Here is a 25,028-nt window from a genome sequence, read left to right as displayed (position 1 = left end):
TTACTTTTACAGCTAACCAACAGATGGAACTCAAGCTAGCTCAGGTGAATTAGCAGTAGTGCTAATTTTCATATTTATCCATTGGTGAATTATCAAGTTATCCACTGATAACTTGAAGCACTATAGCCAGAACTTTGGCTGCTCTGTAAACTGATAAAGGGGAGCTCATTGCTTTTTTTGCTTCCATTTCTTTAGTGCTCCCTTCCTCCTAAGCCTATAGGAATGTGAATAGATGACTAGAAGTTTCAGCATTTCATTTTTACCATACAGTTATTATAGAAGTCAAGATGGTTTAGCCTGATTGCTGATCAAGTGAGAATCCCCTTGCTCTGGATGTATCATTTGACCAACACTCTTTTGAAAGCTTTTGCCTTGATATGGTTGCCACTAGTTTCTATGTTCGCATGATCTGGATTTTCTGAAATCCCTAGCTTATTCATACAGATATGCCAGGAGTTCTGAGACTGATGAGAAGGTAAGATAGGATTCCTTTGAAGTTAGCCATTAAATAGTACAAACTAAAGAAGAACTTTAAAATTGTATTGAACTCATTGGCTATAACTGAAACATCTTTTGGAATTTCTTGAATATGTTTTAATAGGCCTTAGGTAGTTTTTTGAGCTGCTTAAATTCATAATGTTAAAAAAATACATGTATTATACAATAGTGGTGACCATTTTTGATTCTAGAGAAGCAATGGAAACTAGGGCCTTATTTTTCTCTCTTTGCAGCATATGCAGTATTGTGCCATGTACACTGGGGTTATTCAATAAATATTGCCAGCACTGACATCTAACATGTGCTATCTATGTCCTTCTGTTATACATGGTGAGAATGTATAACACTTGGAGTAGTTTCTTCTCTTTTTTTCCCCTGACATTACCTGTCAGAATCTCATCTCCCTACTTTGACTCTTCTGACCAGTAGGGATGCTTCTTTGCCTAATTTTTGCATGTATTTACATTTAGAATTTGGCCATCATTTTCATATAATTTTGATATTCCCATTTCCTAATTTGGGAACATTTGTATCAGTGGTACTACTAAGCTGAGGAAGCTTTGTAGATTTAAAAAAAAAATGAAGGGAGACAACAGGTTTTTATGCAGATATATCACGAAGTATGAAATAAACCTATGAGACAACCAGATATTTGAATTTTCATGTATGGCCAGGGTATTAAAGTTATTTTCAGGTTTGTGGTCGTGACAACGATCTTCAGTCAGAAAGGGTAGTTTCAATGTGCTGTCTTTAGACTGAGGGTCAGCATGCTTTTTCTATGTGGGGCCAGACAATAATTGTGTTCTGTTTTGTGGGCCCCATGGTCTGCATCTCAGCCATTCAGCATCACCATTATAACACTAAAGTGACTACAGGTAGTATGTAAACAAAGGGTCATGGTTGTGTTTCAATAAAACTTTATTTATAAAAACAGATTGTGGATAGATTTGGTCCGTGCGCTGTCATTGATACACTGCTATTTTTAGATGTCGTTTTAATTTTAAAAATCAACTCTTTTTTAAAAAAAATGATTTCAGATATATTATGTAACTTAGTAACTTTTAAGATAAAATGTCTATTAATGCTGAAAGTGAGATTTTAAAATTAACTGTAAGTAGACCAATAGATAAGTAGTTACAGTTGGTAGCTTAATTAGAATTGCTTTGAGAATAAAAAGTGAGGGTAAGGGTACAAGGAGAAAGCCTGAAAGTGATCCTCATCATGTTATATACGAAGTGATATTTTAAAATTGTTCCCAACTAGCCCATTCTCTCCTTTTAATTTAAATTGCCCTCATTTTTAAAGCTTTCCACTGGAAAGTGGCCATTGAAGAGTAATGTTTTTAAACAAAATTTAGTCTGAGTCAAAAATCATGTTCCAATTGGTATCGGTATAAAAATATAATATTAACTCCTATAAATGTCACATTGAATGTACCATTTGGACTCAGCTTATGAGAAAAGTTAAGAAAGCTTGGCGTTTAATATTAGAATTTTAAAGAGGATTTATCTTTCAGAGTGGAATAGGCTACTTAAAATGAAATTGTCAGGCTCCAACCATCTCATTATACTCATTAAATTCCACAGCTTGAGCCGTTCTTTCAGCAGTTTGGTTCACCCGTTAAATGAAAGCTGAGCCTCTTTTTCTCAGACCAGCCCTCAGTGTGATCACTTCAGCAGTGCTGTACGAAGCATTCATTATTACCTATAACATCTGAATCATGGCAGTGAAATTTATAAATATGTTTAAAATTCAGCCTAAATAGAAGAGGACTTAAAGATAGAAACCCAGACAGGATAACCTTTTAAAAAGTAATACTTGGGTATTTTCTGAAGAAACCCAGTAAGTTGAGTAACATTAAGCTGATTGTCTAGATTCCAGGCTATTGGTTACTAGTCTACAGAGTTCTCCGAGCTCCTTGGGTTGCTTTTTCCCTTAGTATAGTCAGTGTGTTAAAAGAAAAGTAATGCCTTTCTATGTTACAGAGCCACGGTTATCTAAGTTATATTAGATTAAGAAGCAGAAAATTTGATCAATAGACTATTATTCATTCCATTATAGGAACCCTCGTATATGACAAAGCAGAAATAATACAACAATAGGAAGTAAGTAAGCATTTAACAAATGTTGTTGGTTTGGGTAGATAACAGTATTTAAAAAGAGGTAACTGTGACCAGTGTCTTGCAACTTACATAAAATAACCCGAAGAAGATAGAGTTATGTATTTATCACAATAAATATGGGCTGTCTATGTTAAGCTCTTACATAGCTGTTAAAGCAGCTCTTTAGCTGTTAAAGCAATGAAAGCTATCACTGGTGATGAGAGATATATTAAATGATTTTTTCAAACTTTTATGTCTTAAAATGAAATCAAATAAACATAAAAAAAAACACTGGAATGTGGAGAAGGGATGTAATAAGCATTATTGATAAAGCTTCTTGCACTTTTTTCAGAAATAAACATAAAATGTTCAAAAGAGATGAAGGGCTTATGCATAAAGAAATGCAGAGAGTAGATCATCTTATATAAAAACACAGTCTCTCTGACAATTTAAAAGCAAATGAAATGCTATAGAATCATTATGTATTTTTTAAGGTGTTAAAAACCCAAATGACTGAAGCCAGTGTCGGAGCCATAAGGCTGCATGCCTAGCTGGTGACACTTTGTAAAAAGAGAATGGTATGATTGTTTGTTTGTTTTCTGACCAACATTCTGATAATATGCAATGTACTCTAAACCTTTTTGTCCTTTTCTATCCCGTAATCCCCAATGAAAGACCTCAAGGAAAGCAAAATTTTTGTCTTGAGGGCCTAATTGTTCATTTTTCATAAGTATCTGACATTTATTGAATGTTTCCTGTGGATCTGGCATTATGCTAAGCTCATGATGTAAGGACCATACACAACAAGTCCATGTGTGAGAGCGACTGTTATATCCACAACAGAACTGAGGAAGCAGGCACAGTGAGGTTAAGCAGCCTGCCTGAGGTCACCCAGCTAACAGGAAGTGACCTGACGTTCAAGCCAGGTCTGTCTGACTCCAGTCATTACCCAAGTGCTGACCTCTAAGCCCTGTACAGGGCTAATGATAAAAACCAAAACAAAAAAAAAAATTATGAAAGCAGAAGGATGAAACATCTAATGAGACATAGCCAGAATGCTATGTTGTTATTTCAAATGCTGGATTGTATAGATTCTGTGGAGAGATGTGTGTATTTGAAGTGATGCTAGACAGAAAAACAACACACAATTGTTTACACACACTAGCTGTAACTATGGAAAATATGAGTATATTCATGGGGCAAGCAGCTGAGTATAAAGAATAAGCAGGAAGGCTCTGGGGTTAGAGACTGCCTGAGTTCACACTTCAACTTTGTTGCTAACCAGTTGTTTTACTGTGGGCAAGTTGTTTGATGTCTCTGTGACTCAGTTTCCTTATTAGTAAAATGGGGCTAATAATAAATAAGAGTGGTTGTGAGGATTAGATGTGCTGATAGGTTATAAAGTCTTCAGAACAGCACTGGCAGTACCTGAACATTCATGGCTATTCTTATTTTCATAACTTAACTAATACATTTTGGAAGTAAATTCAAGTGATGGAAATTATTTAGAATTGAATGTGCATTGGGTTATTTTCACCATAAAGTTGCTTGCTCAGTCACTCAGTTGTGTCTGACTCTTTGCCAATCCATGGATGGTAGCCCTCCAGGTTCCTCTGTCCATGGGATTTCCCAAGCAAGGATGCTGGAGTGGGTTGCCATTTCCTCCTGCAGGGGATGTTCCCGATGCAAGGATTGTACCTCTGCCTCTTGCATCTCCTGCATTGGCAGGCAGATTCTTGAAGTTGCTTAAATTTATAGTTTTAAGTGGTGTGAGTGTGTGTGTGTGTGTGTGTGTGTGTGTGTGTGTGTGAGTAAGTGAGCAAGAGCATGAGAGAGCAAGAAGTCAGCCTAGTTACTCAACAAAGAAGAGAAGTGAGAGAGATTAGGGTATTGAGTACCTCAGTGGAACATCAGCCTTGGGCAGATTTGCCTTCCCCTTAAACAACTGCAAATGGAGACTCTTGGGCCCCTTTCCCCTCAGGCCAATATTTTGTCTCCCTGCAAGGATACTTTCAAGGGTTGTTTAGAGCTATTGCCACCAAACCCAGCTGAACTCACACAGAATTCAGCTCAGGCCTTTGCACAGGTGATATTGGGGTAGGAAAGAAGACACTGGACACTGGATTGTCCGGCCTCCCACCAGACTCTGTTCCCTTCCCCCAGACCTTTGAATAATTACAGCTTATGCCTTTTATTCAGTAGAGGATTTTGAAGGATGACCCAGATTTTCTACAGTAGAACAACCAGTCAGAAATAGAGTAAATAAATGTCTTGTGTCTGCCTTACCCCAAGCTCTCTCCCAGAGTTGGTGGAGTGATCATGTTGTGCATTTCCTTCTTTCCTTCTGGCCCTAACAGCTACAGCCGCTCCAAGTGCAAGAGAGCTGAGCTTAACCTCTCAGCTTAAGAAGCTGCAAGAGACCATTGCACAGAGAGCAAAGTTAGAAATTGGGGACATTATCCGGGTCAGAGGCCACATCCGCATTTTCAGAGGAGAGCGAGAGATTCATGCCACGACTTATTGTAAGCATACAGTGTCTTTGCCTGGTTGCTTGTTATTTTGTGTGTGTGTCCAGTAAGCTCATTTAGTAAAAAGTCAAACTTCTGAAAAGTTCAAATACAAAGCTTTAATGAAAAAAAATTGTATTTGCAACATGATTTCTTTAGAAAAGCAGTGTTTATTTATTTTGAAGAGAAGTAACTTTAGGTAAATTGGGAAAGAAAATAAGTGATTTATCGTATATGGCTGACATTTTATTTGGACAACATAGTAGAGTCTCTAAAATACTTTGAAGTTCTTAGCGTGAATTCATTTAGGGAAGAGCGTTCATAATCTTCAAAATGACGGGAGATTTCTTGAGCACCACTGAGAAAGTCAGCTAATCGGAAGCATGACAGTCCTCTGTCATCAGGGCCATGCCCATTGCACCGATCTGGCTGGTTTGCACTTGGAAATCTCAAGGACAGCCCCAGTTATCCACCACTGTACCAGATGCATGAATACGTCTGTATGCTTTCCCTCACCTTGGTCTACTCTGGTCACGTCTGTGACACTCAGGGCATCACCTCCCCTTTCATGGGATGGCCGGAGGCCATTTAGTGCTTCTAGACCGTGTGATCCTGGGCATCTGTAAGGAAGAAGGCCCACCAAGGGCCCCATTTACTGTTGCCCCAGCAGCAGTCTAGACTTGGGAAAGAACTAATCTCAGTGTTGTTTCTGTGGCTTGTTAGATAAAGTGGATGACCCAGTATGCAACATTCAGATCGCAAGGATGCTGGAGCTGCCTGCCATCTACAGGAAAGTGTATGACCAGCGCTTCCACAGCCCTGCCCTAAAGGAAGAAGAGGCACTGAGGCAAGTTATGGACTGCAACTGCTGGGGGTGTGGGCCAGCCAGTGGGATCCCAGATGCTGGGGTAGGCCTGAGCCGTCCACTCCCTCCCTGTGGGGCTCCAGGCAAGTCTGTCACCCTCCAGATGCCTCCATGTCCTCATCTATAACATGAAGGAGGTAACAGTGCAGATGCTCTGAGGTGGTGGGAAGGGAAATATATGTGTAATTGGAGTCTCTGAAGGAGTGGAGTGGGGAGCAGAGAAAAAATGTTTGAAAAATTCACGGATGAAAATTTTCCAAGTCTGATAAGAACTGAACACTCACAGATGATCCAAGAAGGTCCATGAACCCCAAGAAATCTGAAGAAAACTGCACCAAGGCTCACTGTAATCAAGGAAACAATACCTCAGCCAGAGAGGAGTTTATTCTCTTTGAGGGAGGGAAAAGTAAACAGTAGGAGTAAGAATATATGTATGTTTGTAACTCTATGCCTCAAAGAACTCAGAGGAGACAGAAATAGTCATAGTGGCTGCTGGGGATGGGTGGATGGGGCCTGGGAGGAGAGTGGAAAGGAGACTCTTCACTATGTATCCTTTCTTATAAACATACTTATAGATTACATATTCCAAAAAATTACTTTTAAAAAATGCCCAAACTATAGACCTGTATAAACAGTGGAAGTTCTCCATTTTCCTGTCTCCCGCCTCAGTACCATTACCCAGAGGTTACCACTGTGCAGAGGCTGTGGCGTGTATCCTGTTAGACTTGTTTCTTCTGCGCACACACAAGCATGCATATCCACCTGCGTATGTTGTGTGTTGTCATTTGCTTCTTGACAAAAATGGCACTGTCCTTCACATACCATTCTGCAGCTTGATTTTTTTTCTAAATCAGTCATGAATATCAGTTCCCATAGTTCTGCCTCATACTTTTAAACAACCGTGCAGTGTTCACTGGGTGCATTGCCCCTTACATGAAAAACACATCCTGATAACACTTCACTTGCTCGCCATTTGTGTGTGCATGCTCAGTCACATCCAACTCTTTGCAAACCTCTGGACTGTAGCTTGCTAGGTTCCTCCGTCCATGGGATTCTCCAGGCAAGAATCCTGGAGTGGGTTGCCATTTCCTTCTCCAGGGGATCTTCCCAACCCAGGGATCAAGCCCACGTCTCCTGCAGTGGTAGGGGGATTCTTTACCACTGTGCCACTTGGGGATCCCATTTCAGGTTCAGGCACGTTCAAAAGGAACAAACATAATATTAATAGTTTTCTGCAAGTCTTGTTGAAACTCCCCCAGCAGCAATCCTGGCACCCTGGACCTTGACAGTCTCACGTGTCTGCTGAGTGAAAAGGCCAAAGAGTTCCTTGTGGAGAACAGAGTGCAGACCTTTTACCAGCAGGAGTTGGAAACTGTGGAGTCCCTTCTGTCCCTTGCCAACCAGCCTGTGATTCACAGCGCCTACTCTGGGCAAGTAAGTGCGGCATGCCCATGTGAGAAATCAAGGCCCTTGCCCCAGATCTGCAGCTGGAGAGTGTGGGTAGACATGACTGTGGCATTAAGACTCATGGAGTATACTCAGAGTGTAGAGGTTATGTTGATTCTGTTCTGGAAAGGTCACTGACCACTGAGAATTCGAAAGGAGAATGGACGTGCCCTTTTCCCCTCCTTAATCTCATGAAGCTTAATCTTTGGGTAGAAAAAAAAAAAAAAAGTCTAAGGTTCATAGTACTTTGTATTCACTGAGATGGGCATTTAATTTCAGCTGGAGCCAAAGAAGGGGGAAATAGATGAGAAGAACTGATTATTCTTGCAAAATTATTTTTTGAACAGCAAGATGATTCTTGAACTTCAACAAAGGTTTTTAATGACTTGCTTTCTCTTCTCCATAATAAGGTTAGCTTGTCCTGTGTTAGGTGTTTGAATAAAGAACAATTTGTATTCAGTCCGGTTTATAAACAAAAATTTTAAGGAACACTCAAATAATTTTTTATTCTTCCTAGAAACAGCTATCCCCGTTTTTTTCACCCATAGTGTTAGAGGTGAACTTAAGTTGTTTCATCTTTACTTATTGGCCTGGAATTAAAAATTATCTGAGACTTTGGTTTTAGGCTTTCCCTTTCAGCACAATTCCTCAGTTTTTTCGTTGTTGTAACATGACTTGTATTCAAGCAGAGAATGATCTCTGCTTGAATGTCACCTTCTTGCCCTCCCTGACCTTCTCCTCTAACAGTCATCAACTTCCTCACTATGTTATCACCCTGTTTCCACATCTCTTGATAACACTGGTATTTATTTGTTTGGCTGCCTATTGCTTCACCAAAATTTAAGTTCTCTAAAAGTAGAGGCTTTGTCTGTCTCTTTCTTTGCTGTCTAGAATGGGGCCTGGAACAGAGCTTGCGTAAAGTATGTTCTCCACAGTTATTTGTTGATAGAAAGAATGAATGATTTTAAAAATTCAGGTAGCCCAGGAATTAATTCCCTGGCAGTCCAATGGTTAGGGCTTGGAGCTTTTGCTGCCGAGTGCCCAGGTTCAATCCCTGGTTGGGAAGCCAGGATCCCACAAGCCTCGCTGCATAGCCAAATAATAAAAGGAAACAAGCAACAAAAATTAATTAAATAAAATAGAAAATAAAAATTCAAATAGTCCCTGAAAGTATCTAGTTTTCCCATCCTCCCTCCTCCTCCCCCTTCTCTAGAGACAAGTGCCACTACTAGTCTCATGAATATCCTTCTGCAGATAATCTGCACATATAAATTAAAAGTAGTTGTATCCTCTCTTTTACACAAACGGTATCCTACTAAACACTATATCTATGTAGCTTTTCATTGTGTGTGTGTCTTATAGGTCCTTTTCCCAGCCATATGAACATATTTGCCACTCCATAATAATCTTTTACTATGTGTACCATAGTTTTCTTAAGGGGTCTGGCCATTCCTTGACTGTTCAAGGTTTTCTAGTCTTTTGTCATTAGCAGCAGGGCTGGCATGATAACCCTTGCGAGGTAACATGATTATTCTTCACCATTCCGATGGAGGGCTTCCCTGGTGCTTCAGTGGTAAAGAATCTGCCTGCCAATGCAGGAGACGTGGGTTCAGTCCCTGGGTCCGGAGGATCCCCTGGAGAAGGAGATGACAACCCACTCCAGTATTCTTGCCTGGGAAATCGCACAGACAGAGGAGACTGGCGGGCTACAGTCCATGGGGTTGCAAAGGGTCAGACACGACTGAGTAAACATCAACGGCATTCTGGTGGAACAGATACCAAGTCCCCATCCCCACCTTCTGAGTGTGACCACTGCTTCTCAGTTTCATTCGGGAACCTAATTATCTCTTCCCGGCACCAGGCCATGTGCCCGGTGACCCACCGGTTCATACACAGAGATGAGGGATACCGTTTCAGGAAACCCCAAGGTGGTCTGGGTCAGGACTGGCTGCTTTGTTCTGCACCACTGTGGCTTCTGCACAGGGCTAGCTCCCCAGCTGTCCACTGACAGCACAAGTGACCTTCCTCCCACTTAATCATTTAGAGGAGGCTCAGTGCCAACTTGGCCTCCCAGGACTTCTGACCACTCTCTTGGCATGTTTAGAAGGAAACTTTGAAGCTTAGCAAAGACCACATTCTTCCTGTGAGCCTGCTCTTCTGCGAGAATTAAATAGGGAGAAATGAGAACTAGAAAGCCCCTCCGTTCAGAACATTCCAAAGGGGACTTTGGGCATGATTATCTTTTTGTAAATGTTCAGAGCAGAAATCCGTGCCTGCCCAGTGCTGTATGTTTAAAAAGCAATGAATATGGTGCTATATCTGTTTTGTCTCTGGAAGCTATTTTTCCATCAATTATGAATTATTCTCTCACATGGCTCTGGTTGGGGAGGTCAGTGTCATTACATTGAATTCTGTTTAATAGAGCCTGGGAGACCTAAAACACTTCACAATGACGGTGAAACCCTAGATCCTTTGGCACTTTTTGTAGTCATACAGATGAAAGCTTAACAACAACAAAAAATCATTATGATCATGTTATATACTTGAGAAGGTGGGGAGAGTGGGTTTGATTGTTTGCCTCCTTTCTTTTTTTTCCACGGTGGCCCATCTTAGCACATCCAGAAACATGATAAGCAAACTGGCAAAACCATTGTTTCTTTGACAGCTGGATAAATGTTGAGTTTGTTTGGGAATGAAGACTATATATATACTTCAGAGATCCACCCAGTTCCTGACCTGCCACGAGGAGAGGCCTGCAGAGGCTCAGCCCGTTCAGCCAGTCACTGTTTTTGTTTCTGAGCAGTTTCGGTTTCCTGAATAAGATGAGTCTGTCACTGCTCTTTAGAAAAAGACAAGAAAGACACACCTCTCAGGCCAGGGAAACCTGCTAGCTACAAGGACCGCTAGGGGTTTTATCCTCAGGACCATGTCTTTACAACCAGCAGGGAATTACGTCCCAAGGTCAGCTGAGGCAAGTGTTTCTGGAAAGGAAGCTTCACACATTGTTGATATTTACGGGAGCCTTTTCTGCTGGGCCCACCTGGTTCATAGCCGAAACTGCTGTTACTGTCCCAGGCCTCACACCCTCCCTTCCTGCTGCTCCGTCTCACTGAACTTGGGGAGGAGGAACCCGGCTTCCTGTATGGTCTGGGGATAATCAGCAGTCATTTTCAATGACAGGAATAAGCACGTAAAAGCGTTTCTAGTCAGTTTCCAATTTACTTCTACATTGGTAAGAGATGGAATAAACTCAACCCTTAGGATCTTTCTATTAAAGGTGAATCACCTTAGAATTATGAAGTAGTTGTATAGAGTTGTGGTCGGGGAGCCTGTGTTGGGTTGATCATTCCTTTTCCTAAGTGAGAGCACTCATGTATGAAATTAGAAATAGCTCTCCCCCGGCTCCCCCCCCTGAATAAAAAGGCATGTGGCTGAGGATGGCTGGATGAGGTGTTTATTCTAAACACACCCAGATAGCTTTTCTGCCTGTGGGAGTCATCAAGTATTTCTCAACCTTATTCTCCCTTCAGAGAATGGATGCTGTCATAACCCGGAATGCTTGTCAACTCTCAGACCCAGGTTCTAATGCACAGGTTCCCCAGGTCTGTTCTGTTGAGGGGAAAAAACCTCGACTCTGAATATAATGAAGAAAGTTAAACTCTTCTCTTCAGCCCAGAAGAGCACATCGCCAGGATCTGTTAAATTCAGACTATGCTGTCTGGGAGGCCTCTCCTAGGAAGCAAAGGTTTCTTTCAGGATGGAATTGTCAATACTGGAGGCCATGTGGGGGTGCATTTTCTCTTACCTGTCACTTTGAGGGAACATTATAGAAAATCTGAGGTGTACTTTCTGTTTCAGCATCTGTGGGTGCTGTCCAGACAGCCTGATAAGGTCCTCCCATTAGAGAGGCAGGACCTTGGCTTCACTTTGCCATGTTTTTCTTTTTTTAGGCTCTCTGATCTTTTTAAATATCTTTACAGATTTCTCTCAGATTAAAGATGGATCTGGGGACTTCCCTGGTGGTCCAATGGTTAAGACTTTGCCTTCCAGTGTGGAGGGTGTAGGTTTGATCCCTGGTGGAGGAGCTAGGATCCCACATGCCTCCTGGCCAAAAAACCAAAACTGTAACATTGTAACAAATTCAATAAAAACTTTTTAAAGAAATGGTCACGTCTTAAAAAAAAAATGGGTATGTACCTTGAAGGACAGTTATTACTCACCACTTCCTTTGTTTTAGGAAGGAACTGAAAATCCCTAATGGAATAGTTAGAAAGCTACTTCCTGTCTCTACAGGGTATTTCGTTCCACTGATGGCACATGCATTTTCTTGGTCACCCACTGTGTGTAGGGAGCAGGTGGCCTAGATGAAGCACAAAGTCCCCAATTCAAGAAGCACACAATCTGATTAACCATGGTGGGACATGGTGGAAAACGTGGCTCCCTTGAAATAAGAAGTGGGATGACCTGGTAACCTCTGTAGGCACGCTTAGAGAAGGGAAGGGACACCGAAGTTGCGGAGAGAGCGACCTCTTAGCAGCGGAGCATCCCTTGTGCCTCTCTTGCTTCCCCCAGGGCCCTGTCTGCCTTCAACCCATGGGCCCTCCCCTTTGACAGGTCTCTGCACAGCTGTTTGCCTTCACTGTCCTCTATTTAAAATAAGGAGTCTATTTAATACTCTCTATGTGTTGAAATCCCTCACCTATTTCAATGTGTATAAAATTCTTTGATGTCCTTAGGAAGAAGTTGTATTATTGTTGTTCAGTCTCTAAGTTGTGTCCAACTCTTTGCGACCCCATGAACTGCAGCACACCAGGGTTCCCTGTCCTTAACTGTTTCCTGGAGTTTATTCAGACTCCTGTCTGTTGAGTCCGTGATGCCATCCAACCATCACATCCTCTGTCGTCCCCTTTTACTCTTGCCCTCTATCTTTCCCAACATCAAGGTCTTTTCCAATGAGTCGGTTCTTTGCATCAGGTGGCCAAAGTATCAGAGCTTCAGCTTCAGTATCAGTCCTTCCAATGAATATTCAGGGTTGATTTCCCTTATATGTATGTGTGTGTGTGTGTGTGTATATATATGTACATATATATATATCACATACATGTGTATATTATATATATATACATGTATATATATATGGAAATCTGATTTTTTTATATAGAACCAAAGATTCTATACATATTGGCTCACTTTTTTTGATTAAAATTGTGGCCATATATAAATTTGATTATTTATAAATTTTAATATTATAAATAAATTATTACAGTATTTAATATTGGCCATATTAAAATTGATAAAACAATTTTAATCAAAGAAGTAAGCTAGTATGTATAGAATCTTTCATTCTGCATAAAAAAAATAAAGATTTTCATCTTAATTTTTCTATTTCCTATCTTTGAGTTAAATGAATTACATAAAAAACTAAGGGGTAGAATGGTCATCAAGTGTGATTCTGCCAGAGCAGACTTCCCAGCCCTCCTTAAATACCATCCTGCTAGGCCCGTGCATATCTGAATCTTTCTGACTACACCATAAAAAGCCTGTTGGGTGAATTTATAACCAGTTGGTCTAGGGAGTTGCCCTCAACTGCTATAGGATGGGACTGACTTCTTTCCCTCTTTTTTTTTTTCTTTTTTTCCTTCCTACAGACGGGTTTTAAGAATGACACCACTTCCAGAGCCATTCACAGCATATTCAGGAACGCTGTAAAGCTGCTGCAGGAAAAAGGACTCGTTTTCCAGAAAGATGGTGGTTTTGATAACCTATTCTATGTAAGAGACCCGCACCTTAACATTTTTCCCCTTAGCTTCCATTTGCAGATACTGTATTACTCAGGAATACTCATTTGCTGCTTTTAAAAGTCAGTCAGTAAGGAGGTACATAAAGCGAGGAGTGGAAGCTGGCCTTTGTCTTTCCTCTGGTATCATTTTTAGCAGTACGTTCTTCTGCACGCTTATAAATATATGCTTCTGTTATCAAAAAAAGTATGTGATCATCCTCTAAATCAGGGCTTCTCAACTTCAGTTGTTCGGGTCAGTTGATTCTCTGCTGTGGGGGGCTGTCCTCTGTATTGTAGGGTGTTTGGCAGTATCCTTGGTCTTCACCCACTTGACAGCGGTAGCAGCACCCCCAGTTGTGGCAACCTTAATGTCTCCAGACATTGCCAAGTATCCCCTGGGACAGTGGGGAACCACTACTCTAAATAACGCTCTGTAAGTGTTTTGGATACCAGAATAGCACATCCCAGGCCTCTTTCCATATTAGTCCTTGTAAGTCCACCTCATTCTTTTTGACATCTGTATGGTATTCTATAGTATGGGAACTTGCTATCAATTATTTAACCCCTTCTCTCTGATGGACATTTATGTTGTTTCCATCTTTTGTTCTCAAGTACACTGCTGCTATGTCTGTCTTTTTGTGGACTTATGTAAGTATTTCTGTGAGATTGGCTCTTAAAACAGGAATGGTTGGAGCAATGGGCATGTACCTTTAAGGTTTGGGTCAATACAATCTGCTTGGCTCCGCCAAAGATGGTAACAATTACCATTCCCTCCAGGGATACAAGTGCTTGCCTGCCTCAGTGAGTGAAAGTCGCTCAGTCATGTCAAACTCTTTGCGACTCCATGGACTGTAGCCTGCCAGGCTCCTCCATCCATGGGATTTTCCAGGCAAGAATACTGGAGTGGGTTGCCATTTCCTTCAGACTTTGAGTTAAAATTTACCTCCCACTGCCTGAGTTTAATACTGAAGGAACATAGTTGGCAGTGATATCCATGTCCACGTCAGTAGCATAGATGTGGCTCCAGCAGCCTGTGATTCTCCTGAAGACAGAGCAGAACCCTGAGGACACCCAGGAGCCTCACTCTCTATAGTGTGATTCCTGAGGGGAAGCCTTCCTTAATAGGATATTTTCTTGATGTTGATTTACTCTAGTGATTCCCCTGTTTTAGAAAGTTTTTAAAAATTAAGGTATGTTTTAAATACTATTTCAGTAACTTTGGAAAGGGTATTCCGTTCTGCATAAGAGTGGGCAGGCAATTGAGGGGGGTCAGGGAAGTTGATTTCCTCTTGTGGGGCAGCTCACCCTAACAGCCCCCACCCCCACTGTCGCATTCTCCCATGAGGCTCTGCGTGGCCTCCTGGGTTGGTAGGAAGCAACTCTTCCTGAGGAACAGCAGACGTGGGCGGCCATCCAGCGCTGAGGTGTGGCAGGGCTGGGGCACTTCCTCCTGTGAATCAGTCTGAGCTGGAGTGAGGTGATCCAGCTATAATAGCTATATTTTCCTCAGCAGAACCACCCCACTTCACTGACTTCACTCCCTGCCCCCTACCTCAACCCTGGCCCTAGGTTTCTGTTTTCCTGAGGGCATCGCCCCAGGGGCATCATTATCTTCTGTCTGTCTAGTGCTTTCCAGCTTTCAGCAGCTCTTCCACATTGCCTTAATCTTCCCAGCAACCCCATGAGTCCACAGATGGGTCCTTGTCAGTATCGCCATCTTAAATCTGATCATTCCACATCCATCGGCCCAGGGTGCATTCCTGACATATGTGTTTGTCCACTTACTTCTTTCTTTTTTTCCTTCCATTCTTCCTTTTTTCTCTCTCTCTCTCTTTCTTCCTCTTTTCCTTTCTTTATTCCTCTTTATTCCTTTCTCTTTTTTTTTTTTGTCTTTAGATTTATGGTGGCTGTTTCCCTGTTACCTGAGCTAGCTGAGAAAGGAACCCAGGTTATATTTGCCTTTGAGAACACACAGTGTTTCCGTTTATAGACTAGACTTATTCCTTGCAAGCTTTTCCTTACAGTTTTATTTCTTTTGTTTTTCCTATGGTTGGGTGAAGGAACGTGAAACCCAAGAAGAAACACAAGAGGAAAGAGTCCTGGGATTTGATCACTGTGCCTCCCTCAAAAATATAACAAATAAGAGAAATTTTATGAATATGTTATAAATATTTAAGAAGGAAGTTTCTCCTCAAAAGCAAGGGATTCCATATTTTCTTTCCATCCTGGCCCCAGTGAACCACCTCCCATGGGAATATGCCTGTGGGTCACACACAGAGCAGTAAGCTGCTTGGGGATAGAACTGACGTGACAACAGGCCAGATTTCGAAAACCACGCTCATTGATGGTGAATGAATGAGGGCTGTTATGAAATCTTTAGGAGCTACCCTAAATACTAATTTGGGAGTGTAGGTGACACAGCCTCTCTGTCACTTAACCTTTCTCTCCAGACTCTCTTTTCCTGTTTAGGTAACGAGAGAAAACAAAGAATTGCACAGAAAGATCCACCAGATCATTCAAGAGGAATGCCAGAAACCAAATCGTAAGTGGTGTAATATCCATGTATCCCAGTGTCTTGGAAGGGGAAATGTTCCCTCCTAGAGAGCACTGGACAGAGGGTCAGGAAACCTATGGCTTTTCCCAGTAACAGCTTGGAGGCATGACTGGTTCAGACACCTGCCTTCTTGGCACCTCAGGTTCCTCCTGGCTCAAGTGAGTGTTAGCCTCGCATGGTTGTTCTGACCTGGGCCACATCTAAGAGTCAGCCTTGGAGCTTTTATGAACATACCAGGCTCAGGTCCCAGCCCTGCGGATTCTGATTCACTCGGGGCTGGGATGAGGGCTAGACAGTCACTCCTCAGGGGATTCTGATGCAGCGAGGTAAGTTGTCAGGCTAGGAGTTTTTGACATCTTTCTGGTGTCATAGTCTCTTGTGTGCATGCTAAGTTGCTTCAGTCGTGTCCGACTCTTTGCAAACCTATGGACTATAGCCTGCCAAACTCCTCTGTTCATGGGCTTCTCCAGGCAAGAATAATGGAGTGGGTTGCCATGTACTCCTCCAGGGGATCTTCCCGGCCCAGGGGTCGAACCCACATCTCTTATGTCTTCTGCATTGCCAGGCGGGTTCTTTACCACTAGCACCACCAAACTTGTGTTGTTTCTTGTTCCACTGACTTCTTGTCTCTAAACCCAAACCTGACATTTTCCTCTCTCCTACCACCAAGCCCTTCAGTGTTGGGAGGAGTGGCTCTAGACATTCAGTTCAGTTCAGTCGCTCAGTTGTGTCCGACTCTTTGCGACCCCATGAATCGCAGCACACCAGGCCTCCCTCTCCATTACCAACTCCCGGAGTCTACCCAAACCCATGCCCATCGAGTCGGTGATGCCATCCAGCCATCTCATCCTCTGTTGTCCCCTTCTCCTCTTGCCCCCAATCCCTCCCAGCATCAGGGTCTTTTCCAGTGAGTCAACTCTTCGCGTGAGGTGGCCAAAGTACTGGAGTTTACAGTTTGTGAAGAGTATAATTCAGTCATCTAGAAGCCTGATAATTTGCAAGAGAAATGGTTTTGCAAGAGTTGGTTTTAGTGGAGTTAGGTCAACCCCTAGTGGTTAGAAACTCAAATTGTAGATAGTCTGACAACAGACTGCCATTTTCACACTAGTTAGAAATAAAGCATTTGTCTTATCTTTAAGTCCTGTGTAAACTGACCACTCTTAAAGGTGACTTTTCACAGTCTACCTTTTGTAAACATATGCTAAGAACAAATGTCGGCATATGTCAACAAATGACGCCAGAAGAAGAGTAGAAAGACTGGTTAAGGAGCACAGGCAGCCTCTTCCCTCTGCTTGCTTGCTTTCCAGAGAGGTCCAGCTCCTGTCCTTAAAGCCCATATATGCCTGAGACCTGGATCTTTTCCAGGCTGAGTCAGTGGGTGGAGCGGGACCAGGTCTCTAGCCCTGATGGTGATGGTATGCAGCCCTGTTTAGCCTTTGAGGACCCATGAGGTCACCTCCCTGAGTGGTGTGATAACAGCTCTTAAAATAAACTGAAAGCAATCTATTATTTGATGCAAGGTTTCTTAACTATTGTTCACTTCATTCAGAACAAGAAGGAAAAGTATCCTTTAGTTGCATTGAGGGGAAACTGCCTGTCCACAACTGAAGAGCTTTTTAGAGAATGAAATGCACGATTCCTCCACCAAGAAGGATGAGAGGGGAGACTGCTTCCCAGGTGACATTCCTGCACTCATGTTAGCCCCAGGCTATCTGGCCAGATTCTTATTTTGATATTAGGAACAGGGTGGATAAAGGAGTAGTAATCCTAGGGCCTAATAAAGCAAATGAAGGCAATTCACACTACCTTTCTTAGGAGAATCAAATAGCCTAATAGCCTCAGGGTGACCTGAGGGTCTATAAAGTGGCAGGTTTTATATCCACTTCTAATCCACAGGCCAGATCCTGCTTTGGTGAGTGTGTCTGTCCAGGCTCTGCTAGTCAGTCTATAAAAGGGAGCCTCTAAAAATGATAAGCCAATTCCCTGAAACTAGTGAATTCCCAGGAGACAAATTCTGGAGCATGGATAACAGGATGCCAACAAAAATATCATGTAAGGACTTAGAGTCTGTTGCAACCACTCCTTTTCATAAGAAATACTTATGACATTAAAAAGTTATTCAGAATATCGTATGCATAGGGTAAAAAGTTAAAAAGTACAAAAACACACACAGAAAAGTCAGACTTCCTCCCAGCACCAAGCCTCAGACTCTGTGTTTCCCTTTCCAAAGGAAGGGGATGTCCTTGGTTTCTGGTGTATCCTAGAGATGTCATATGCACTTATAAAACACATTTGTATAGTTATCCTTCCTAAAATGCCTAAATAAAGCTTAGCATATAATACTTAGTGTTCTATACATTGTATTTTAAATTTAGAGGTCATTTTAGAGGTTGTTCAGCAACAGTATGTGTATAAGTACCTGTCTTTTTAATAGCTGTCTTTGTATTTCACTATATATAGATAGATATCTGACCATTTATTTAATCATAGCTATGAGAGTTGAATCATAAAGAAGGCTGAATGTCAAGGAATTGATGCTTTTGAACTGTGGTGTTGGAGAAGACTCTTGAAAGTCCATTGGACTGCAAGGAGTTCAAACCAGTCAATCCTAAAGGAAATCAGTCCTGAATATTCATTAGAAGGACTGATGCTAAAGCTGAAGCTCCAATATTTTGGCCACCTGATGTGAAGAGCCAACTCATTAGAAAAGGCCCTGATACTAGGAAATACTGAAGGCAGGAGGAGAAGGGGATGACAGAGGATGAGATAGTTGGATGGCATCACTGATTCAATGAACATGGGTTTGAGTAAGCTCCAGGAGATGGTGAAGGACAGGGAAGCCTGGAATACTGCAGTCCATGGGGTCACAAAGAGTCAGACATAACTAAGCAACTGAACAACAACAACTGAACCTTTTGTTCATTCCTAACCTTTCAAACAAAACAAAGAATTGAGTTTTCCTTGACAGGATGATTGATAGGAGAACTTAAAATCTTTACAGTCACTTATGAGGTCGCAAAGAGTCAGACACGACTGAGCACTGAGCTGAACTGATGAGTATTTCAGCAAAGGGTAAACCTACAATAACGACAGGATCATAAACATGGGCCAGTTTTAGGTCCCTAAGGCACTGGTACTAGGCTTGTCTAAAGACGGGCCGTGTGGCGTAGTTGTAAAGAGCGAACTATGAGAGCCACCTTACCTGGGTTTGAATCCCAGTTCTTCCACTTTGAAGCTATGTGACCTTGGGTAAGTCTGTGGCTCAGTTTCTTTATATGAAAAACAGATAATAATGGTACCTACATTGTGGATTGTTGTAAGGATGAAATAAACTGGTGTTTTATAAAACTCTCAGGAAGCTGTAAGAGTGAGAAACACCAGAAACCCTTCCCTCTGCTTAGACAGCAGTCCCATCTATCTGCTATAGCTATTTGGAACTCTCGAGTATCTATAAAAGCTGGCAGCTTCCAGAGGAAGGTTTGGACAGTAATTGGGGTTGCTTCCAGTCAGTATTCAAATCTTAGTAGCAGCTGCCCATCCCATACCTCCACCTGCATAGCAGGCAGCTGTGCATGTGTTTCTGGATCTAGGGTGGGCAGAAAGGGCCCAGTCCTCCACATGTCAGGGGTCTGTGCTCTGGCCACTCATTAGCGCTTCTGATCACAGAGGTGTGGACAGAGAGGTGGGTGGCCGTTGTTGCACCTTCTCCCATTGCCATGCCTGCCTCACCTAACAGGTGAGGTGACTTCCAAGGGATTTTAAAAAGACTGGCACCCTTTTTAAAAAAAAACCCTTCATTTCTGTTTTTTTTTTGCCGCTTTTGGAGCCAGAAAAGAAAGACTTAAGACATTCAAAATCAACTGCATATATGGGGAAAATTAGAAAGTGACCTCACATACCCAGGAAAAGGCACAGACTCAGAAATAGACCTGAGAAGACCTTAGGTTTCCATCTCAGGCTATTCTTGGCTCAGAGACAGCCTACAACAACCAAAAAAATTAGAAACAATAACAAAAAAACAGCTAACACCAGGAAAGGGGAAAGAATCTAATCTCCAGAATTACCACATTATTAGATTCAAGTGTCCAGTTTTCAACTAAAAGTGAAAGATATACAAAGAGACAGGAAATTATGGCCCAATCAAAAGAGGTGGCGGGGCGGGGTGGGGGTGGGGGAGCAACAGAAACTATCCCTGAAAAAGATCTGATGGCTTATCTATTACACAGAGGCTTTAAAACAGCTGTCTTAAAGATGCTCATGAAAATGATGGGTAAATAAAATGGAAAATATTGATCAAGAGAAAAACTAAAAAGAAATTCTGACAAGGACAGAAACTGAAAGGCAACATTTACTAATGATTCAAAGGCAGATTTGAACAGGAAGAAGAATCGACAGGGCTCTGAAGAAAAATGAACAGAACCTAAGGGACCCGTGGGACATCATCAAATGGACCAACGTATGTGTTATGGGAGTCTCAGAAGAAGAGAGCAGGGGCAGCTATACTGATGCTAATATCAGACAAATTGGCCTTTAAATCACAATGTTACAAGAAACAAAGAAGGATATTATGCATTAATAAAAGGCTCGATAAAAAGACATAGCAGTTTTAAATGTTATGTCTCTCGTGACTGACCATCAGAATATTACATGAAGCAAAAACTGACAGAATTGAAAGGAGAAATAAACAGTTCTACGATAATAGTTGGAGATGTCAGTACTCCACTCTCAATAGTGGATAGAAAAACTGGACAGAAGATAAGGGAACAGAGGCCTTAAATAACACAATAAGTCAGCCAGATCTAACCTGTGCACACAAAAGACTACCTGACAACAGCATACATGTTCTTCTCATGTATACACGGGACCTTTTCCAGGATAGAACGTGTTAGACCGTCAGTAATTCTCAGTAGACTTTAAAAGATAGGTATCATACCGATCATCTTCTCTCTGACCAGTATCTTTTGAAGTTAGAAGACAATAATAGAAGTAAAGCTGAAAAATTTACAAATTTGTGAGAATTAAATAACACATTCTTAACCAATTGACCAAAGAAGAAATCACATGGGAAATTAGAAAATACTTAGAGATGAATGAAAACTAGAACACAACATACCAAAACTTATGGGACACAGCAAAAGCTGTATATAAAGGGGAACTTTATAGCTAAGAACACTTACAAAGGTTTACAATTTAAGGAACTAAAAAAGAAGAACAAAGTAGCTCAAAGCTAATAGAAGGAAGGAAATAATAAAAATTAGAGCACAGATAAATGAAATAGAGAATAGAAAAACAATAGAGAAAATCAAGGAAACCAAAAATTGCTTCTTTGAAAAGATCATCAAAATTGCTAAACATTTAGCTGGGTGGACTAAGAAAAAAGAGAAAAAAGTCAGATTACTAAAATCAGAAATGAAAATGAGGACATTAATACTGATTCTACAGAAATAAAAAGGATTATAAAAAAGTATTGTAAACAACTGTATGCCAACAAATTGTATAACCAGATGAAATGGACAAATTCCTAGAAACACAGAGCCTACCAAGACTAAATCATGAAGACATGGAAAATCTGAGTAGATCTACAGTAAGGAGATTGAATCAGTAATAAATAATCTCCCAACAAAGAGAAGTTTGGACCTAGTGGTTTCACCAGTAAATTGTAAACATTTAAAGAACTAACGCCAGTCCTTTTCCTCCTGTGACTAGAAGATCCCTCTATGAATAGCCTTGCTGGACAACCCTCAGATGGCAGAATGGCCTTTGTGAAGAAGTCCTTTAAGACCTCTGGGGCAGTCAGCACTGCTGAACATCCATGCCTATAAGTCACCTTGAACCCTGAGCCTGAGCACCCAGGTCTTATAAAAACTAAGATTCCAAGCCGAGCAGTGCTGGGATTCCCAGTGTTCCCTCTCTGCTGTGTGCAAACCCGTTTCTGCCTGGTGTTCTCTACCCACCATCATCAACTCTTCCTCTTGAGAAAAGTTGAAGCTCCTTTAGAGCACGGACTAGGTTTTGTGCATCTTCTTAGGTTATGAATATAACGATAAGTAAATTCTCCAAGGATGAAGCACCCACCGTGAGTCTCCTTTCACCAACACAACCAGAGGTGAAACAGGTGCTTTTCTTCCCATTTAATATGTTAGGATGCGGGATGAGAACCATGGACCACTTAGCCCCAGTCATAGAGCCAGCACTTGAATTTGGGTCCTTTGGACTCCGGAGTCTGCTCTCCGTCTGCCCTCTGTACCTATTCCCACTTGCTTAGTGCTGCACATGTATTAATAGTAGGTGTTCAGGAAATTTTGATCGAACAAATGTTGCAGAAACAGCTTGGAAATGTGGAGACCAAATGGAGTTTCCCAACAGTAACCCCGGTTGGCAGGAATAATGAGTTGAGTAGCCACTAGAGGTCAGAATTAACAAGTCTTTGTTAACCCGCTACCTGTGATCGGCCCTGACACTTACAGCTGGGAAGGACCTCAGAGGTGCCCCCACCTCCGGTCTCACTCCCTTTTGGTCAGAAAACCAGGCTTGAAGATGCAGTGACTTGCCCAAAGCCACAACCATGTTTTGCCCATCACCACAACGACTGAGTGACTGAACTGAACTGAACTGAACAACCCCCTCCAGGACTTTGCTGGAGCCTAAAGCAATCTGTCGTCTGAAAACAATGTTCAGTGACTGTGCAGAGCACTGGTGGGCCAAGTGCTGGGCATATGTCAGTGAGAGACCTGATTGCTGAAAACTGGGGAGGGTTGGTTTCCAGGAATAAGGTTTGACTTTGACTCAGTGTTACAAATAAGTTTTATGTCATGACCCAGTAAATTATATCATTTTATTATAAGTTTTACTTCAACTATATATATATATATATATATATATATATACACATATATAATTGAATATAAATTAATATTTATCCTACCTAAAATGCAGTACATTCTGTAATCTCATATTCTGGTCTGCTTCAGTCTGTTTGGTAAGAAAACAATGCTAATCACAACCCACTAAATTGATTTCATGATCCTCTTAGTGGTCGTAACTTCATTGATTTCTGTTAGGAAAGCAGTCACTCACCCTGAACTGTTACAAATGGTCTCATTTGTCCTGGTAGAGGGTGAGAAGTTCCTTGAACACAGCCACCATAGACAGACTGTTCGGAAGCTTAGGCAGAGAGGAGTGAGAAGAGGCCAGAGGTCACCATCGCAGTCCCATGGTCCAGGATTTGTGGAAGGAATAAGGAGACTGCTGCAGGCTGGCTCTGCTGTCCACCTCAGGAGGGCTCCCACCTGGGAATTCAGGGGTTAGCACTGAATATGTGCACCTGTACATGAGACTTCATGAGAGAAAAAGATGATCAAGCGCTAAGACCCCATGGGGTTCTGAGTATAAAATGACTGATTGGGGACCCTGGCAGGCTGAAGGCCTGTGTCCCCGGCCAGTGGTCCCTGGCACACACCTGAGAACAGGTGATTTAGTTTGTTGTCATCAGTGAGGTAGGCCAGTGCATCTCCTGCTTTAACGTGCACAGGAATGATCGGGGCGTGTTGGCAGGTCTTAGGAAGCTGCGGGTTCTGATCCAGGAAATAGAGAGAAGGACTTCTGTGTCGAGGAAAGGACAGCAGGGAGAGAGGAGGGTGTGACAGGTGTGTCCAAGCTTTGCCAACTCCCTTTTCCCACAGACATGGAGAAGGGCTGCCACTTCCTGCACATCCTGGCCTGTGCCCGCCTGAGCCTCAGCCCAGGCCTGAGTGAACCTGTGTTGCAGCAGGTGCTGCAGCTGCTGGAGGACCAGAGTGACATCGTCAGCACCATGGAGAAATACTACACGGCGTTCTGAGCAGAGGCCGGCAGGCAGCACAGGCAGAACGGGGAGGAGGTAAACCAGCTGGCCTTCACTCCCAAGCTCTGGTTTTAACATCGTGCCCAGGCTTATAGGTCTGGGGGCAATTATCTCATAACAAACTATGAAATCTGGTGATTGGAGGAATGGGAATTTGGCATAAATTCTGGAGGCTGCCTTCTACCTGCCGTCAGTTCAGTCACTCAGTTGTGTCCAACTCTCTGCGACCCCATGGACGGCAGCACGCCAGGCTTCCCTGTCCATGCAACTCCTGGAGCTTGTTCAAACTCCTGTCCATCGAGTCAGTGATGCCATCCAACCATCTCATCCTCTGTCGTGCCCTTCTCCTGCCTTCAATCTTTCCCTGCATCAGGGTCTTTTCTAATGAGTCAGCTCTTCACATCTACCTGCTTTATCCTGGGATAAAATGACTTATCTCAGCCACAGCATGCAAGAAAACCCTCCTCACTGGACTCTGGGCTGGACTGAGCATCACTCACAGAGCAGAAGAGGAAGAAACTGCTGGTGGCTGGCCTGGTTGGAGGTTCTGCCATGGGAAGGGGCCTTCCATGGTACAGGCCCCTGGACTGCAGGAACAGAAGAGCATAGAGATCACCAGCTCAGATGCTTTTGAAAACTTCAGACTATCAGGTACTTTCTTGGCATCTGTTGGTGGTTAAGACCCTGGTGTAGGGGACTAGGTCTCCCTGGATGAGTGTTGCTGACCTATAATTTCTGTGGGTCAAACCCCAGCAGTGGGTCCAGCCTTGGGTTGAATTGTTTATAGCGATGGGAATAAAACAGGATCTAAGGCATGGCTTTGTATTTGCCATTTTCCTTTTGTCCCTTCTGAATCACAAGGCATTTCAGTACACGTCCCTGTGCTTGAGGACACTGTGACTAAATACAACACATTGTCTCTTAATACCCTGAAGTTCTCGGAGGCTGCCGGCCAATTACCTGGCAGTGATTGATGTTATTTTCAAGGTTACCATTGTACATGCAGAATGTCCTAACACCTTCCAAACGCTCAGTATGTGCCCAGACAGGTGATGGGGTCATGCTTTTGCTGGGAAAGACAGGTAAAGGGAAGAAATCTGGCTTATGGCATAGGCTTGTTCTAACAGCTCGATGACAAATCCAGCCAGCGAAAAGCAAGTGCAGGGAAAGATTTGGAGTTAATTACAGTCATTTCACAAAAGCATATCTGCCTTTGGCTGCTTCCTTAGAACTTTCTTAGTAAGCTTTTAGCAGCTCTACTGGAGAGCCTGCAGGCCTGGTTTGTTGTTCTGCTCTGTGTGGAAACAGAGTGGTTTTACACTCAGAAGTTGCCTGTGGCTCCATGTGTGAGTCCTGGAGTGAGTCCTGACAGACGACTTCCTGTCTTGGACTTTTCTGACTTGACCCAAACCTCTGCCCGGTTTCTAGCAGTTA

General features: G+C 42.4%; 1 protein-coding gene across 8 annotated transcripts in view; it reads left to right on the top strand.

The window, feature by feature from the left end:
* STN1 (STN1 subunit of CST complex) overlaps positions 1–24,409 on the top strand; it is a 37,018-nt gene extending 12,609 nt beyond the window's left edge. For 4 of the 8 annotated variants that reach the window (XM_070470115.1, XM_070470114.1, XM_070470118.1 and 1 more), the window contains 6 exons: positions 4,958–5,122; positions 5,831–5,954; positions 7,232–7,406; positions 13,067–13,189; positions 15,667–15,739; positions 23,434–24,409. In XM_070470115.1, the coding sequence (XP_070326216.1) occupies positions 4,958–5,122; positions 5,831–5,954; positions 7,232–7,406; positions 13,067–13,189; positions 15,667–15,739; positions 23,434–23,591 (818 nt within the window). In that variant the 3' untranslated portion in view covers positions 23,592–24,409. Of the gene's footprint in view, positions 1–4,957; positions 5,123–5,830; positions 5,955–7,231; positions 7,407–13,066; positions 13,190–15,647; positions 15,740–20,116; positions 21,203–23,433 lie in introns of those variants that run through there. The other 4 variants (XM_070470116.1, XM_070470117.1, XM_070470121.1 and 1 more) reach the window with 4 other exon arrangements.
* Positions 24,410–25,028: the final 619 nt, after the last annotated feature.

This window comes from Odocoileus virginianus, chromosome 7, assembly GCF_023699985.2.
Source record: "Odocoileus virginianus isolate 20LAN1187 ecotype Illinois chromosome 7, Ovbor_1.2, whole genome shotgun sequence".
Classification (NCBI taxonomy): Eukaryota; Metazoa; Chordata; class Mammalia; order Artiodactyla; family Cervidae; genus Odocoileus; species Odocoileus virginianus.
The sequence above is the reverse complement of the archived record's forward strand: the minus strand, read 5'-3'. Positions and strand labels throughout refer to the sequence as shown.